The following is a 15,260-nucleotide window of genomic DNA, read 5'->3' on the forward strand; positions in this document are numbered from 1 at the left end:
GGGAGGCGCAGTCCCGGTGATCTCTGACCCCCTGCCCGAACGGGCCGGAGCCGAACGCATTACCTAACGAGCCCCCGAGGTGGCTGGACGGCCAATGGGTCGCGGAGCGCCTGGGGTGACCGCGCGCTTCTGGCCAATGGCAGCGCGCGGGGGGCGGGCCGGTGAGGCTGGAGACCAACGAGAGCGGAGGGAGCCAGCGGCCGCCGGTGGCGCCGTGCGGAACGACGGGAGAGGCCGCCGGCTCCCGGCGGGGTGGGCGGGGCCGCCGCCACCGCCCAATGGGGACGCGGGCCGGGCGCGGCGCGGCCAATGGGAGCGGCCGGGGGGCGGGCGCACGGCTGAGGCGCGGCGGCGATGGCGGCCATGGCGGGCGGTGGACAGCGGCGGTGCCGGCGGCTGGAGGCCGAGGCGGCCCGTGCCGTGCTGGGCGCCGCCGACACGCTGCTGTTCGACTGCGACGGCGTGCTGTGGCGGGGCGAGGCGGCGGTGGGCGGTGCGGCGGCGGCGCTGGAGCGGTTGGCGGCGGCGGGCAAGCGGCTGTGCTACGTGACCAACAACAGTAGCCGAACGCGTGTGGCCTACACCGAGAAGCTGCGGCGCTTGGGCTTCCCGCCCGCCGAGCCCCGCCACGTCTTCGGCTCGGCCTACTGCGCCGCCCGCTACCTCCGGCAGGCGCTGCCGCCCGGCGCTGCCGCCTACGTGCTGGGCAGCCCCGCGTTGGCAGCCGAGCTGGAGGCTGTGGGGATCCCGCACCTGGGCCCTGGCCCCGCCGCCCTGCCCGGGCCCGCGCCCGCCGACTGGGCGCAGGCGCCGCTGGACCCCGCGGTGCGCGCCGTGCTGGTCGGGTTCGACGAGCACTTCAGCTACGCCAAGCTGTGCCAGGCCCTGCGCTACCTCCTGCGCGACGGCCCCGGCTGCCTCCTCGTCGGCACCAACCGCGACCACCGCCTCCCGCTGGAGGGCGGCACCGCCATCCCCGGTGCGCGGGGCAGGGGAACGGGGGCGGCCGGCGGGTACGGGGAGGTGGCTCCGGCCCGGTCAGTCGCCCATGGTGAAGCTGCTGGTTCTGGGGTCCTCCCAGGCCCAGCCCTGCATCTCAGGACAAGGGCACTGTCAGGCTTGTAGTTTGGCATGGCAGCCCAGGCTTCCCCTTCCTCCCTGCACCCTCGGAAGAGGGAGAACCCTTGTTAATCCTTTACTGGGGAACAACGGTTCCTTTTTGATCTCGATCTGGGACGAGATTCCAGACTCCCGGCAGGTTCTATGCACCACTTCTCTTGGGACTAACGTGTTCCTCTGCCTGTCCTGTCTGTAAAGCTGAGCTGTTGCATTTCCAAAGCACTGTGTGGTTTTGTGCCAGCTCATGTGAATGCCGAGAGTCTCTCACAGCCTCTAATCAGTGTTTTCTATTCCTTCCCTAGGGACTGGCTGCCTGGTGAAAGCCGTGGAGACGGCAGCCCAACGCGAGGCATTCATCGTGGGAAAGCCCAACCGGTACATGTTTGATTGTGTGGCGAGCGAGTTCGACATCGACCCAGCTCGCACCATCATGGTGGGTGACCGGCTGGACACAGACATCCTGATGGGCAACTCCTGCGGCCTCACCACGCTGCTCACGCTGACCGGCGTCACCACCCTGGATGAGGTCAAAGGCCACCAGGAGAGCGACTGTCCCGCCAGGCAGAGCCTGGTGCCCGATTACTACGTTGACAGCATCGCCGACCTCCTTCCTGCCCTGGGGGATTAATAGAACCCAATGCTCGCAGACTCTGCACTGGTACCCCCAGGAGGGCCCCTCTTAGTCACCTTGTGACAGTAATGTACTTGCTAGGATCCCCCGGCGTTAGCAACCCTTCGCTTTTTAACCTTTCTGTTCTCTCGATATGATTTTGTTTACACCTCAGTCTTTAAATGCACTTTGAAACAAAGAGGGCATTACAGTGTCACCCTAGTCTTGGGGGCTTGAGGCTTTTTTTTAAATTCTAAGCCACACATCTATCCAAATGTTTGTGATGCTCAGTGTCACGTTGTCCTCTAGACTGAGTTGAGGAAAGTAGAGCTGGTTGATTTGAGGAAAAGAACCCAAAACTTGCAGTGTGTCCTCACCTGGAAGGGCTGTGGCTCATCCTGGTTTATTCAGGGAAATGACTCTTGAAGAGTGTCAGAATTTAGCGGCTGTGTTTGGAAACGCTTGCAGTCGTTGGCAGAATTTGTGTTTGGCCTTTGACTGATTGTGGGTTTTTCGGTGTTGTTTTTTTTAATTGGATGGGATCCTGTTTAGCAGAACAGCCTGCTGCAAGTGTGATATCAGGTCACAGCAACTGAAATCCTTCTCCTTTATTTGACTGTTGCTAATTGCACTTGTGATGCAGATCAGGATGATTCCACTCACAAAACACAGTTGGTGTTTCCTGTATCCTGTGTTTGTCCAAGCCGTGGATGTATGTGTAAAGTACATGTACATACAAGAGCTATCCTGATCCTAAATATATATCAGAATATATTTAAATTATAAATATAACTATAGTATATGATAATGTATCTTGTTTCCTAGAAGGGACGATAAGAGGAATGTACTTCACTGGTAACAGTAGGTTTAATTCTCTTAAATGTTTGCATTTGGTAATGCAGAAAGTGTGTAACCACATAGGACTGTCCCTCACTCCCACTGCTTCCCAGAAATAACTGGGTGAGCACCAAGCTGGTTCTTCCCTCAGCGCCAGAGCAGCCACTCGCCTGGGCTTTAGCTGCAGAATTAACGCTCAGTCCCAGGACTGGATGTAGCACCCAGTACAGCTTCCCACCCAAACCACCCTGTCACCGGACCGGCACGTGCTTCCATTAAACCCGGCAGGCGGTGCCTGGTGTGGGGACCCGGCACCGGCGGCTGCTCTGAGGAGGAGTTCTTGCTTGGGGGATGATTTCTTTTGGATCTGTGGGTGTGTTTGGGTGATGCACAGCTCAGATTTTCACGCTGGCCAAATCAAAGGCCACAGCTGAAAGCTTTTGTGTTGCAGAATGAATTGAAAAAATATATATGCAAATAATACGCTTTTATTCTGTAGATTCTGCTACCGGCAGTTAAATTGAAACACTGTCCTTCCTTCATCTCCTGCTGCTCAGCTGAGCCGCTCCAGCAGCGTGGTGATGCCGTTTCCTTCCACTGGGACACCTGGTTTGTCCAGCAATAACCGTGCAGTTTGTGTCGTCTGTCGGTGTTACCCCAGTATTAGCTGGATCTTGTAAAGATGTTAATTCGTAACGCAGAGCTGCGTGCGGCAGCACGGATCATTGCTGCCCGGTTCCTGCCTCCAGCTGGAAGGGTGCACAGTCACAGGGAAATACTTACAGGTAGAACGCAATCTGGGTAACGTGGAAATGGACATTAGGGGTTGACTGAATGGTGTGTTCTTTGAGTCAGTTCCTGTATCTGGTGCTTATCATTTCAAAATATGTCAAGTATAAAGGCCAGGAGAGGCCTTGGGCCTCGTTTGAGCAGCGCGTTGTCCCTGTGATTACCTGTTACCGTACAGGGAACTGTTACCTCGATTCACGTGTGCTGGAATGTGCTGGTGAAGGTGTCAATCGCTTCAAAACTCTGTATCAGCTTCCAAACGGTTTTTAAGCCTCTACTTGAATTCACATTAAACTTAGAAACCTGCTTTCCGCTGGTGTTGTCATTTGTCATCTCCGTGAGCTGTGGTGAGGCTGTACCATGTGGAGATTCTGCGAGGAAGGGACGTGGTTTGTGTTTTTAATTTCTGCTCCTCACATGCAGAATTAGGGAAATAAATCCAAACCCTGCAATACATTTATTTGGTTCAGGCACCCAGAGCTGTGCAGGGCCCTCGACACGGGCTGGGATTTGCTTGTCCAAGAGCACAGCACAGAGTGTTTCCCACTGCACAAGAATCCTTCCATGAGGCTTTACAAAGTGAGACAGCTTGGTTTGGAGTTACAGAGGGAAGAGAGGGAGCGGGAGGGGGGTGACTCCTGCCTCCATGGTGAGAAACTCCAGGTGAGCTGCCCTCTTGGCTGTTTGATCACTCCAGGGCCATTTTTGATAGCAAAATGTCCACAATCTGTATTTTCCCTTGATAGAGACCCCATGAGAGAATTCAGCTGAGCCCTCCCTCACCTCTGCTCTGCTGGTTCCAGCTCTTAGAAACACAAATCTCAGGGGCTCCTGGGCTGTGCAGGAAAACCATGCTCTGGCAACCTGATCTCTGTGGGTGTTTCTCATCACAGGACATGGGTTTAGCACAAGAGCAGCTGGGGTGATGGTTTTGGGGCAGAGACCCTTTTCTGCAAGGTCCGTAGATGGAACAGGAGTGGGTCTGTGCAGCCAGGGCTTGCGGGGTGGCTGTCTGCAGGATCAGCACTTCCCTCCAGCTCCGGCAGCACGGAGTTTGTGTTGACATGTTGCAATAACCGATGACAGGGGCCGGCTGCCACTTTTCTCTGTTCATTGTGTCCCTTAATGAGACTCGGCTGGTCCTGCTGTCAGGGCCTGCCAGCCGGGAGGGCCACACAAAGCCCCCGATTGTCACCCCCTCCCGCCAGAGCCAGGTGAGCAGGAAGAGCTGTTCTGCACGCTGACAGCATCGCTTGGCAGCCGGGGATTCACCCCCGTCCCTGCCTGGGTGCCAGTTCTAAGGTTTCACCTCCCGCAGGTCCGAGTGGAGGAGCTCCTGGCTGAGAAGCCCCTCAGTGGCAGGGGACACCTATTTAGGTGTCACGGGGGCACGTTTCGGGTTCCCAGGTGCGTCAGGAGCCAGGGACGATGCAGAGCCTGCGTGTGCTGGGGCGGCAGAGCTGCGGGAGCAAGGTCCTGGTCTGACGGGAGGATGGAGGGCAGGACTGGCTCCAGTGACGTTGTCCCTGCTGTGAGTATCCCCGGTCCCCAGCGGTCACAGACCGTCCCTGCTCTGTGCTGGCTCAATCCCTCCTGCAAAGGGGCTGAGCTGCTCTTCCCATGGCTCCTGGGAAGATTTTGTTCATCCCCAACATCCACACCCCATAGTTCAACTCCCTATAAGGCAGGTGACGCCATCAGCTGGATTTTCGTGTAAGTGCCTGGACTTACACGGCATAAATGACCATGTAACCAGGCAGGGTCAGGTTTGAGATGCCCAAGCACCTGTTTGGGACGCGTGTACATGCAGGAGCCGCAGCCTCCCAAGGGACGGGATCCGCTGGATTCTTCATTTGCACCTTTCCCACCCTGGGCATTTCTATAGCTATTGTTCCTGTAGGGCTCAGGCTCTGTTGCGTTTGATTGAGGCGTTTTCAGTTCTGCACGGTTTTAACCTTGTCCAGACTTGTTGCTTTTCTAGTGGAATATATCTGGAAGTTACGTATTACCAAAAAAGATCAGTGACTGACCTGGGGGCTTGAAGATCCTGTTCTTGTGTGGCTGTAGCAAACCTAACTGTGGGCATTTACTGAATTTCTCTATGTGCTTCAAAGGATTGAGAATCAGTTTATCTTTTAAGTGTGGGATGTACAGTTGAGATTATTGAAAGCACATTCCTTCTGGTTTTATCTACCATCAAGTCAAATTTAATTGTCTCAATGCAAGAGTTAAAGTGACTTTTGTATCAAGCCACTAGCAGTGTCCCGTGACTGCATGGAGAACAACTCACCAAGAAAATAAAATACAACCAAATATACGGAGGGAGGAGGAAGCAGGATTGCTCTGCGTGGAGCGTGTTTCAGATGCTGATGGTCCTCCTGGGGATTTCTGCTGGAAACCAAAATAATTTAATTTAATTGCCCCTGTTTGTGGAAACCTTCCCACTCCAGCCCTTCCTTGGTGTGTTTGCAGCGTTCACTGGTCCCCCAGCACAGGAGGAAGGTGCTGGGAGTGATGGTTACTGGGACGTCGGGTCAGAAACCCCAGCACTGGGGGAGAAAAGTGACATTTTTGCAGGGCTGCTGCAATGTTCTGGCCGTTCTGCGCTCAGACCCCAGCAGTTTGTGCAGCGATTTGTGTCGTGAGTGGGAAGTGTGTTTTATGGTGAAGAATAACCAGCAGCAGGATTGATTTTAACTATGGTTCTTTCCTCCTGCCTTGCTCCCAGGCCAGGGGGTTTGCAGGGTACCTCCCAGCCCCATCCAGGACGTTCTGGATCATCTTCTCCCTTGCTGTGTTTTTTGCTGTTGGTATCAGCGTCCTGGCAGTTCTCAGCTTCTCGCCCAGCCCTGCCCAGGTAAGAGACCCCATCTGGGCAGGAAACCTCCTTGTGTCGCAGCCCCTCGAGATTATGGAGTCCAACCATAACCCACCCCTGGCACTGACCCCTGTCCCTGAGAACCTCATCTCCATGTCTGTCCAACCCCTCCAGGGATGGTGACTCCAGCACTGCCCTGGGCAGCCTGTTCCAATGCCCAACAGCCCTTTGGGGAAGAAATTGTTCCCCAGATCCAACCTCAACCTCCCCTGGTGCAACTTGAGGCCATTTCCTCTGGTCCTGGTGCTTGTTCCTTGGGAGCAGAGCCCGACCCCCCCTGGCTCCAAGCTCCTTTCAGGCAGTTCAGAGATCAGAAGGTCTCCCCTCAGCTCCTGTTCTCCAGCTGAACCCCCCAGGTCCCTCAGCCGCTCCCATCACACTTGTGCTCCAGCCCCTTCCCCAGCTCCGTTCCCTTCTCTGAACTCGCTCCAGGTCAGAGCTCCCTTCTCTCAGGTGATAAACAATTCAGACAAGCCCCAGGGAGCAGGGAAGGCTGTGGGTGGGGTTGTTGATGGGGAAATGCCATGCAGACCCTGAACAGCCGATGACGGGTGCTTTCCCCCCGCTGTGCCCAGGCTGGTCCCCAGCTCCTCCGGCTGATGCTGCAGGGCGAGCATGATCCACTGAGGAACCAGACAGCCCTGGTGGACACGGCCAGGAGCACCGTGACCTACTACATCACCTCGCAGAGCAACTACACTGCCGTGGTGCTGTATGACAGCAGGAACGTGAGTGGCTCAGGATCATTAAGCTGCTTTGTGAACGTGAGCAGGGAAGCCTGGGCTGTGGGGTGGGAGCGGGAGCTGCAGCCCAGGAAAAATACAACTGGCGACTGTTTGGTGCCTTTCGTGCACCTGTAGTTAGGAAAGGTAACGCACAGTGAAAGGGGGAATGTCCATTTTTTGGACTCTTAGTCTGGATAATAGGAGCTGAGGGGAGACCTTCTGATCTCTGAACTGCCTGAAAGGAGCTTGGAGCCAAGCGGGGGGCGGGCTCTGCTCCCAAGGAACAAGTGCCAGGACGAAAGGAAATGTCCTCAAGTTGCGCCAGGGGAGGTTTGAGGTTGGATCTTGGGAACAATTTCTTCCCCAAAGGGCTGTTGGGCATTGGAACAGGCTGCCCAGGGCAGTGCTGGAGTCACCATCCCTGCAGGGGTTGAACAGATGCAGAGATGAGGTTCTCAGGGATATGGGGCAGTGCCAGGGGTGGGTTATGGTTGGACTCGGTGATATTGAAAGTCTTTTCCAACGAAAACATTTCCATGATTCCATGTCTGGGTTTGTGCCACTGCCAGCTCTAACGTGGACGATCTGTCTGGCAGGGCTACGTGTGCTACAAGCCGGGGGAGCAGCGCGTGTGCTACCTGCGCAGGATGGACGCCTGGGACCGCCAGACCCTCCCGACGCCCCTCGACACGTCCCAGCAGAGTGTGAGCAGTGGCCGCCCTGTGTTCTGTGCGATTTGCTGGGGAAGGGCTGGGTTGGTGCCTCGCTGGGCTCTGAGCACGTGAGCACAAAGCAGCAACTCCCGGTTTTACCGATATTTTATCTTGTGAGAAACAGCAGAGCTGCGGGCTGGGGAAGGGGAATGTGTCCCAGGGAGGTGAATAGCAGGGCTCCCACAGGACCCGCTCCCACTGGGTTTTGTTACCTGCTCAAAATTCTGGGGAACAGAAAACAAAGGGGGTTTGTTAGTGATTCACAGGGGAAAAAGTTGGAGTTAATCACGTATACGGACCCTCTGAACAAAATGTTAATGGATGGACGAGTGGGGGGCAGATTCTGTTTCAAGAAGACAGAATGCCCCATTTTCTTGTGTCCCTGCCATCTGCTCTCAGTTTCCTCAGGGGCTCCTTTCACAGCTCTCCCAGTGCCACCCCTGCCATGAGCAGGGACATCTTCACCAGCTCAGGTTGCTCAGAGCCCCGTCCAGCCTGGCCTGGGATGTCTCCAGGGATGGTTCATCCACCACCTCTCTAGGCAGCCTGGGCCAGGCTCTCACCACCCTCAGGGGCAACAATTTCCTCCTCATGTCCAGCCTGAATCTCCTCTCTTTTAGTTTAAAACCAACACCTCTTGTCCTGTCATAACAGGCCCTGCTACACAGTCTGTCCCCATCTTTCCTTCGATCTCCTCTCTAACGTGGGGGGTGGCAGTGCCAGGCAACAGGTGTGGGTTAGACTGATGACCCTCTACCAACAGGCTGTGGTGGCACCTGGCACAACGGGCTGCTTTAGCTCCAGGCCTGAGGACAAAGCAGCCCGGGAGGAGTGTGTCCCCTGTCCCCAGCTGCAGGGCTTCTGAGGGGCTGCGGGCTGTCCCCGCTTCAGCATCACCCCGAGCAACCTGCCCGTGCTGCGGGACAGGGACTGCTCTTGGGGTGTCAGGGACCAAGTGGCCTGGGAGGAATTAACGGGGACGTTTCTTTCAGGCTGATGAGCTGCTGCGTCAGAATAACCAGACCCAGTACTACCAGGAGTTCCTGGGCATCCTGGCGGGGGAGCAGGTGGACCCCGAGAACCTGGGGGAGCCTGTCCAGGCCCTGTGCGAGCAGACATCCATCTTCTGGGTCAGGAGAGGGGAGGGTGAGTTGTGCAGGAGAGGGAAGCGCGGTTGTCTCTAGTACCTCTAAGAGGAGCAGGCTCTGCTGCGCAAAACCTGCTGCACGTCCCGCCAGGGGCTGACAGGGACAGGTGTCCTCCAGTCCAAAATCGAACCTTTGCTCAGCATCACCAAGTGCTGGCTCGTACCCACCACCTGCAGCGACCTGCAGGGCTGGCAGAGAATGAACGCACATCCCCTTCCCAGGCAGCACAGCATGAGCAGCACAACAGAGCACTCCCCTGCCATGCTGCTGGCTTAACGCTTGTCACCTTCATCCTCACCACAGGCTGCCTGTGGAGCTCTCAGCCTGTTATCTTGCCCCAGCTTTAATGAGAAATGTCATTTCCCAAGGCTGTCCCCTTGTTTGGCTCCCCAGGGACATCTCTCTGTGGGGCTGCAGCGGCGTTCGCTCACCCTGCTCTGTCCTGGCTCCTTTGGCAGGTCCGGGGAAGCAACGGCTGATCTACCTTTGCATCGACATCTGTTTTCCAAGCAACATCTGTGTGTCTATCTGCTTCTATTACCTCCCGGAGTAAGTCCTGCAGCCACAGATGCTCTCCCACTGCCCCACATACTTGAACTGGGTTCCTGAAATGCCTCTGATTTCACCAAGGAAGGTAACAGCTCCAATCTCCCCCAAAGCTTCCTGCTGATTTCACGCTGCAGTTCAGGAGTTTAGAAAAACAACAGGACTCTGCTCAGTGCTGTCAGTACAGACACTTTATTTGCAGCTGTGCTCAGGGCTGCACCTTGTCCATAGGTATTAGGAGAACCAGGCCTAGAGGAATCACGGGAGCAGCCCGTGTTTTATGGTTGCACACCCCGTTCAACACGACGTTATTAGATTTGTTGGGGGTGGTTGGCTTTGTACGAGTGCAGCTTTCCGAGTCAGTCTGTGAAATACACTTTGAATAAAGGGATTGCAAAATGAGACAACAGCTGCCTTTCCTCTCTTTGCTCAGCCTCTCCCACCATTTAGAAAGGCTGGTTATTCTTTTTTTCCCCACTTTGGGGTACAAGAACATCACAGAGCTGTCAGCAGCCACTGCCACAGGGATTCTTCCAGCTGAGTGTCACCCAGCTGCCCTCAGTGTGATCGCGCCTCCCTCTCCCATCCCCTTTGTCCAAGCATCTCCTTCCGAGGCCACATGCATTGGGTGACGCTCTGCTGGGGTGACACCTGGTCTGGCTTCTGCCAGAGCTTGAGCCCTCTCACCAGAGGGGATGGTGACAAGTGTGTGTCTGGGGCTCCAGAGAGGAGCTTCCCACTGTCAGACAAGGGAAAATAAGCAGAGGTCCTTTCCTTTCTTGCCCACCCGTGACCGTTATCCCAACACGCTGTCGTTGAACGCAAGGCAGACCACGGCCTTCTGGTGGCCGCTGTATTCCCTCTTGATCTCTCCGGTCTCCACACACCACAGCCTGGCCAGGTTGTCAGAGGAGGCTGGAACAGAAAGTGAAGAGAGGAGTGGGATATATCACATTACCCTTTATACTTTTTAAAAGTTATTATAAGACTTTCCTTTTGCTTCATTCAAGACGTTACTAAGGCTGTTGATGACAAGTAAGGGGGCTATGCACAGCAAGCAGCTCAGTGCATTTCTCTGTTACATGAGATTTTAATTCTTTTGGAGAGAAGTTACTGTGGAAATGACAACCGGTACGTTTTTAAGGGACTGTCCTGCTGCAAGCACTGCGAGCAGCATTGCTACCAGGTGAAGGGAACTACCCACACGGAAACCATCCCTCCGGTTCAAACAGATGCCCTATTGCAGCACAGGCAAAATGCTCAAAGGAACGAGTAGGTTGGGCTGTGGGTGTGAGGCTGAGTGCTCTCTCCTCCTGTACTGGTGTGCAGGGGTTTGGCAATGTCCCAGTTAGAGAAACTCGTAAGTGCTGAGCTCGTGCTGCTGCTGGGGGCAGGGGCAGGAGTGCAGCCATGCCTCACCTGTGACAATGTACTGGGAGTCCCCAGAGAAGGCGCAGTCCCACATCCAGCCCCGAGACGTTTCCCCAGGGTTGTTGCTCTTAATGCTCAGCTCTGTCATCAGAGAGAAGTTTGAAGTCCTCCAGATCTTACAGGTCTGATCTGCAGAGCACGTAGCCAAGAGCCTGCATGGAAGAGACACATGAGCGCAACTGTGTTAGTCACGCTGGGCTCTTGTTAACGTGGCCTGGAACAGTAACAAACTGGAGACCCGCGTTCATCACAATCAGATTGCTTTACACCTCCATTTTAGGAGATTCAAGCCAGATTCAGTGAAGGAGCACACTGAGTTCACCATTTTGCTCCCACAGATTAGCAATTCCATCCCAGCTGTAAGAACAGCTTGTGGCTGCAAAACTTCCTGAGATCACGGGGCACGAGGCTGGGATGCCGCTGCCAGCACCCCAGTCCCAGCGTGTCCCCTGTCCTGCTCCTCCCCGGGGGACCTGCAGGGCAGCGTGTCAGCCAACAGCTGTGGCACAGCTGGCGGCCCTGAAAGCCCCGTCTGTTCCCATGGCAGGTCGGTGATGGGCTGGCAGGCACTCACGTGGAGTCAGGGCTGAACTTGCACTGCAGGGCGTAGCGGTTGTGCGCGGGGATCTTGGTCTTGGGGATCAGCTGTGTCACCTCCTCACCGATGCCGCCCGTCAGGTTCCACACATAGCAATTTCCCTGTGGCAAGAGAGGGGGATCTGAGGCCGGGCTGGAGGCCACCCCCCAAAAAGCAGCCCAGACTTTCCCCCACCGCAGTACAGCAAAGCCAGGATGTGCAGATGTGCCTCTGCCCATGAGAGGCACAGCCCAGCCCATGCTCAGGGCCACCAGAGCTCACCGAGCTGTTCACAGCTGCCATGTAACTGGCATCGGGGTCAATGTGAACCGAATTTACGGAAACTTCGGGCTCCGGAATCAGCTGCTCGTTGTGGTCCGTCTTCAGGTCCCAGATGTGAATGGCGCCGCTCTGATCACCCACAATTAGCTCAGCCTGCAAGGAAACAGCCACCTCGTCTCCAAGAACCTCGCAAGCAGCAGCCCTGTGCCAGCGCCCAGGTCATGCCTGTGCAGCACCAGGTGGAAGCCAGCTCTGGTTCAAAGCACCAGGGTCCTGTTCTGCCTCATGTTTCCCCAGCACAGGGCCGTTTCAGAGCTCCAGAGCCCGCTGACCGCCCCTGCATGCTGAGCGAGCCAGGCGCTGATCTCACGTTACACTCTGCAGAAAGCCTGTTTGCCTCTACGGAAGCGCTTGCTAATTTTATAAACCCCGAAGCAGACAGCAGCTGCCTGATTTCCAGAACCGTTGCACAGCTACAGCTCCAAACAACATCCACAGAAGCCAAACGACTTTCAGCACATCTGAGAAGGGGCATTAAGATGCGAGTTGGCCAGTGAACAACTGAAGCACTCGAGAGTGTACAAATACCTGAAAAACACCAGCCTAAATGGGTTTTTCTCTCTCCCCTTCTCAGGGGAAGGACAAGAGCCAGCTGAAGGGCAGGAGTTCTGGCTCCCATCCCGCACTCAGACCAGAAGACAATGCTGGAAGCTCTCCACGAAAACCAGGGCTTTTATCGACTGTCTTGCGCTGCCCATAATTTTAGCAGAATCCCTAGAGGAGATCAGGTCATCGGGCACAGCTAATCCTGTACCTGTGAGCAACGGCTTGTTTCTGAGGAAGACAATCATTGCTTGATATATTTAGCTGACTGCACAGTGCAGAAGCGGCTTCTGGACGCCTCAATCCTCAGTCTCCTGTTAGGTCTAAGTGCAATTGCTAAAGCCGGCATGGCTTTACCCAGGCTGTGAGAAATCCCTCTCAATAACTGGATCAGCACTGCTGCAGCGGGGGATTGCAGAGTAATGAAGTTCTCTGAATAAATGCTGCCACCTTTGGGCTAATTAACTGTGTTCTGCTCACCATCCAACACTTCTGCAACTCGGCAGCATCTTGTTAGTGGTTATTTCACACAAAAGATGTATGTGCAACAATAATATTCATTTTAACAGAATACATTCTCATAGCACTATAGGAGCATGAGCAGCATTTGGGTAAAATCTGGTTCAAATACCTGATCTCAAATCTGGTCTGAAGTTCTGGACTTGCAAAATTAAACCTTTGAAAAATTGAATGCACAAAGAAACATTTCTATTACTCTGCTTTTTATAAGGTTTGCACTGCCACGTCTGCAATCAAACCCTGCACCGCTGTGCATACCAAACAGACCAGACGGGTTATTAACGCTGCAATGATAGGTATTGATTTCACCGCTGTCCCTTCTAACACACCATGCTTCTTTTCAGCCTGGTTTCCCGAGCCCCAGCCATCCCTCCGGTCACCGACAGCTTCTGAACCGACTGATGAACCTCAAGCAAATCTGACCCAAATCCTGAAGGTAACAGAGGCCATGGGCCCTGAGATGCTTTTTCTTGGCAGTGGTGTCACCCTCGAGCTTCCCAGCCCACCCCGTGCCACTGATTTCACTCCCATCACATCCCTTGGTTATGCTCTTGGGACAGAGATGGCCTCAAAGGAGTGTCCCCCACTCCGGGACGAGAGGCCCTGCGCAGCCACTCTGTTGTCTCCTTGCAACAGCCAGCAGGTAATTAGCACAAACGCGCTGGCTGACAAATGAGCCCAGGGGACAAAGCTGAGCTCACAGCACATCCGCCTACACAGGCACAATATGAGCCTGTGGCTCCCGCACCACTGCTCCGGAGAGTTTGCTCCACTGCACAAAGCGGCGGGGCATTCCCAGGGCAGACAGACAGACGGGGTGTCTGTTGTGCCGGCTCCCATGTCAGGTGGGCTCTGTTCCCAAAGTTGCTGGCGGCAGCAGCTCGGCAAGGGGTGCAGGAAGCGGCGGCTGCTCATTCAGCAATGTCACCAAGAGCTTGAGGGCCTGCGCCACCAGGAAGGGCTCAAGGTTTTGACTCAGGTTTTCCTTCCCTGCTCTTGTAGAAGGATAAAAGGAAGCACACCGTGTGATTAATGGCCTCAGGTTGCACCAGGGGAGGCTGAGGTTGGATCTTGGGAACAATTTCTTCCCCAAAGGGCTGTCGGGCATTGGAACAGGCTGCCCAGGGCAGTGGTGGAGTCACCATCCCTGCAGGGGTTGAACAGACACGGAGATGAGGTTCTCAGGGACATGAGGCAGTGCAAGGGGTGGGGTAATGGTTGGACTCGATGATCTGGAGGGTCTTTTCCAACCAAAATGATTCTGTGATTCTCCAGCCAGCCCCCAGACCTTTTCCTGTGTCTGCCAGTACCAAACTCCACAGCCTGTCAGCTTCACCCAGAGGAGATGTCGCAAAGCAGGAGTTGGGAAATCCCAGCGGAACCGGTGCTCACCTGGTTGGGGTGCAGGCAAACACAGTTAATAGGAGCGTTCACCTGGAAAATCCGCTGGCACTGGAGGTTCCGAGACCTGGAACAGTGAGGAAGGAACGCATTTGAGAGCATGCAGCCAGCTTTGCTGCCCCCAAGGTGCTGCTGGGGGGGGTCCCGCCACCTGTGCCCACCGGAGGTCCCAGATACGGGCCATGCAGTCCTCCCCGCCTGTGTACATCCAGCGCCCGTCCTCATGGAAGCCCACCGATGTGATGTTCTTGCTCACGCCGTCATAGTTGATTACAGGGTTGGGGTTGTTGGAGTTGAGGTCATACATGCGGATGTGCTGGTAGCCTGCAGCAAGGACCGGGCAGGGTGTGAGCAACGTCCCCGGCCCTGCCCGGTGTCCCCGGGGACCGGGGGGCTCACCTGCGGCAGCGATCATGCTGCGGTCCGGTGTGATCTCCAGCGCATTCACCTGCTGCAGCCCCCGTTAAGGTCGGTAAGCAGCAGCAGCCGGGACCCGACGCAGACGCGGGGTGTGACCCCGAGCTAACGGTGCCCGGGGGCGGCCCCCTAGACCGCCCCGGTCCCGGTGCCGCGGGGAAGGATACGGAGTCCTGGTGCTGGACGGTGCGGGTGCAGATGCCGCTGTGCGCCTGCCAGAACCGCACCGTGTGGTCGTAGCCAGCCGTGGCCAGTATCACCGGGTCGCTGCCCACCGTGCCCTGCGCCGCGTTCATGCTGCCGCCGCCGCCGCCCCGCCGCCGCACCGACCCGGTCCCGCCGCCGCACCCCGCCCGCGCTCGGCCTCACGCGTGGGCCCGCGCCCTCGTGCTCGCCCCGTGTGCTCGTGCTGCAGCGCGAGGGGACCCCGGGCCCCGCCTCCCCACCCCCGTTCTCTCCCGGTACCGGCAGCCACACCCGGCGCTCGCACACGGCTCGTTCTGCGCATGCGCACAGCGCCCCGCCTCTGCGCGCAGCCGCTCGGGCACCAGCCGCGTGAGAGCGCATGCGCAGGAGGAGGGCGGTGGGCGATACCACGTGCAGAGAGGGATGGGTGAGGCGAAACCACGGGGCAACGGGAGGGGGGCTGGAGCACTTTCGCAGTG

At 56.3% G+C, this 15,260-nt stretch overlaps 3 protein-coding genes across 4 annotated transcripts; 2 read left to right on the plus strand and 1 right to left on the minus strand.

The window, feature by feature from the left end:
* The first annotated feature begins 342 nt into the window (after positions 1-342).
* Positions 343-3,662, plus strand: PGP (phosphoglycolate phosphatase). Its single transcript, XM_065851075.2, has 2 exons — positions 343-979; positions 1,422-3,662. Exons 1-2 carry the CDS (start codon positions 355-357, stop codon positions 1,745-1,747), a joined length of 951 nt encoding a protein of 316 aa, XP_065707147.1. The 5' UTR covers positions 343-354; the 3' UTR covers positions 1,748-3,662.
* Positions 3,663-4,434: 772 nt separating this feature from the next.
* On the plus strand, positions 4,435-9,428 carry BRICD5 (BRICHOS domain containing 5). The gene is made up of 8 exons (XM_071814979.1): positions 4,435-4,569; positions 4,674-4,713; positions 4,763-4,869; positions 6,084-6,212; positions 6,809-6,961; positions 7,555-7,662; positions 8,664-8,817; positions 9,278-9,428. The coding sequence occupies exons 1-8, from the start codon at positions 4,435-4,437 to the stop codon at positions 9,370-9,372; spliced, it is 921 nt and encodes a 306-aa protein (XP_071671080.1). The 3' UTR covers positions 9,373-9,428.
* Positions 9,429-9,538: 110 nt separating this feature from the next.
* Positions 9,539-15,083, minus strand: MLST8 (MTOR associated protein, LST8 homolog). Of its 2 annotated transcripts, XM_065851006.2 has the most exons (8): positions 14,763-15,077; positions 14,578-14,629; positions 14,340-14,502; positions 14,170-14,245; positions 11,656-11,808; positions 11,371-11,495; positions 10,785-10,948; positions 9,539-10,280 (listed from the first exon to the last, which is right to left on the minus strand). In XM_065851006.2, the coding sequence occupies exons 1-8, from the start codon at positions 14,889-14,891 to the stop codon at positions 10,162-10,164; spliced, it is 981 nt and encodes a 326-aa protein (XP_065707078.1). In that variant the 5' UTR covers positions 14,892-15,077; the 3' UTR covers positions 9,539-10,161. The 2 variants fall into 2 exon arrangements, with proteins under 2 accessions (XP_065707078.1, XP_065707077.1); XM_065851005.2 differs by having other exon boundaries at positions 14,340-14,629; positions 14,763-15,083.
* Positions 15,084-15,260: the final 177 nt, after the last annotated feature.

The sequence above is a fragment of the Patagioenas fasciata genome, chromosome 15, assembly GCF_037038585.1.
Source record: "Patagioenas fasciata isolate bPatFas1 chromosome 15, bPatFas1.hap1, whole genome shotgun sequence".
Classification (NCBI taxonomy): domain Eukaryota; kingdom Metazoa; phylum Chordata; class Aves; order Columbiformes; family Columbidae; genus Patagioenas; species Patagioenas fasciata.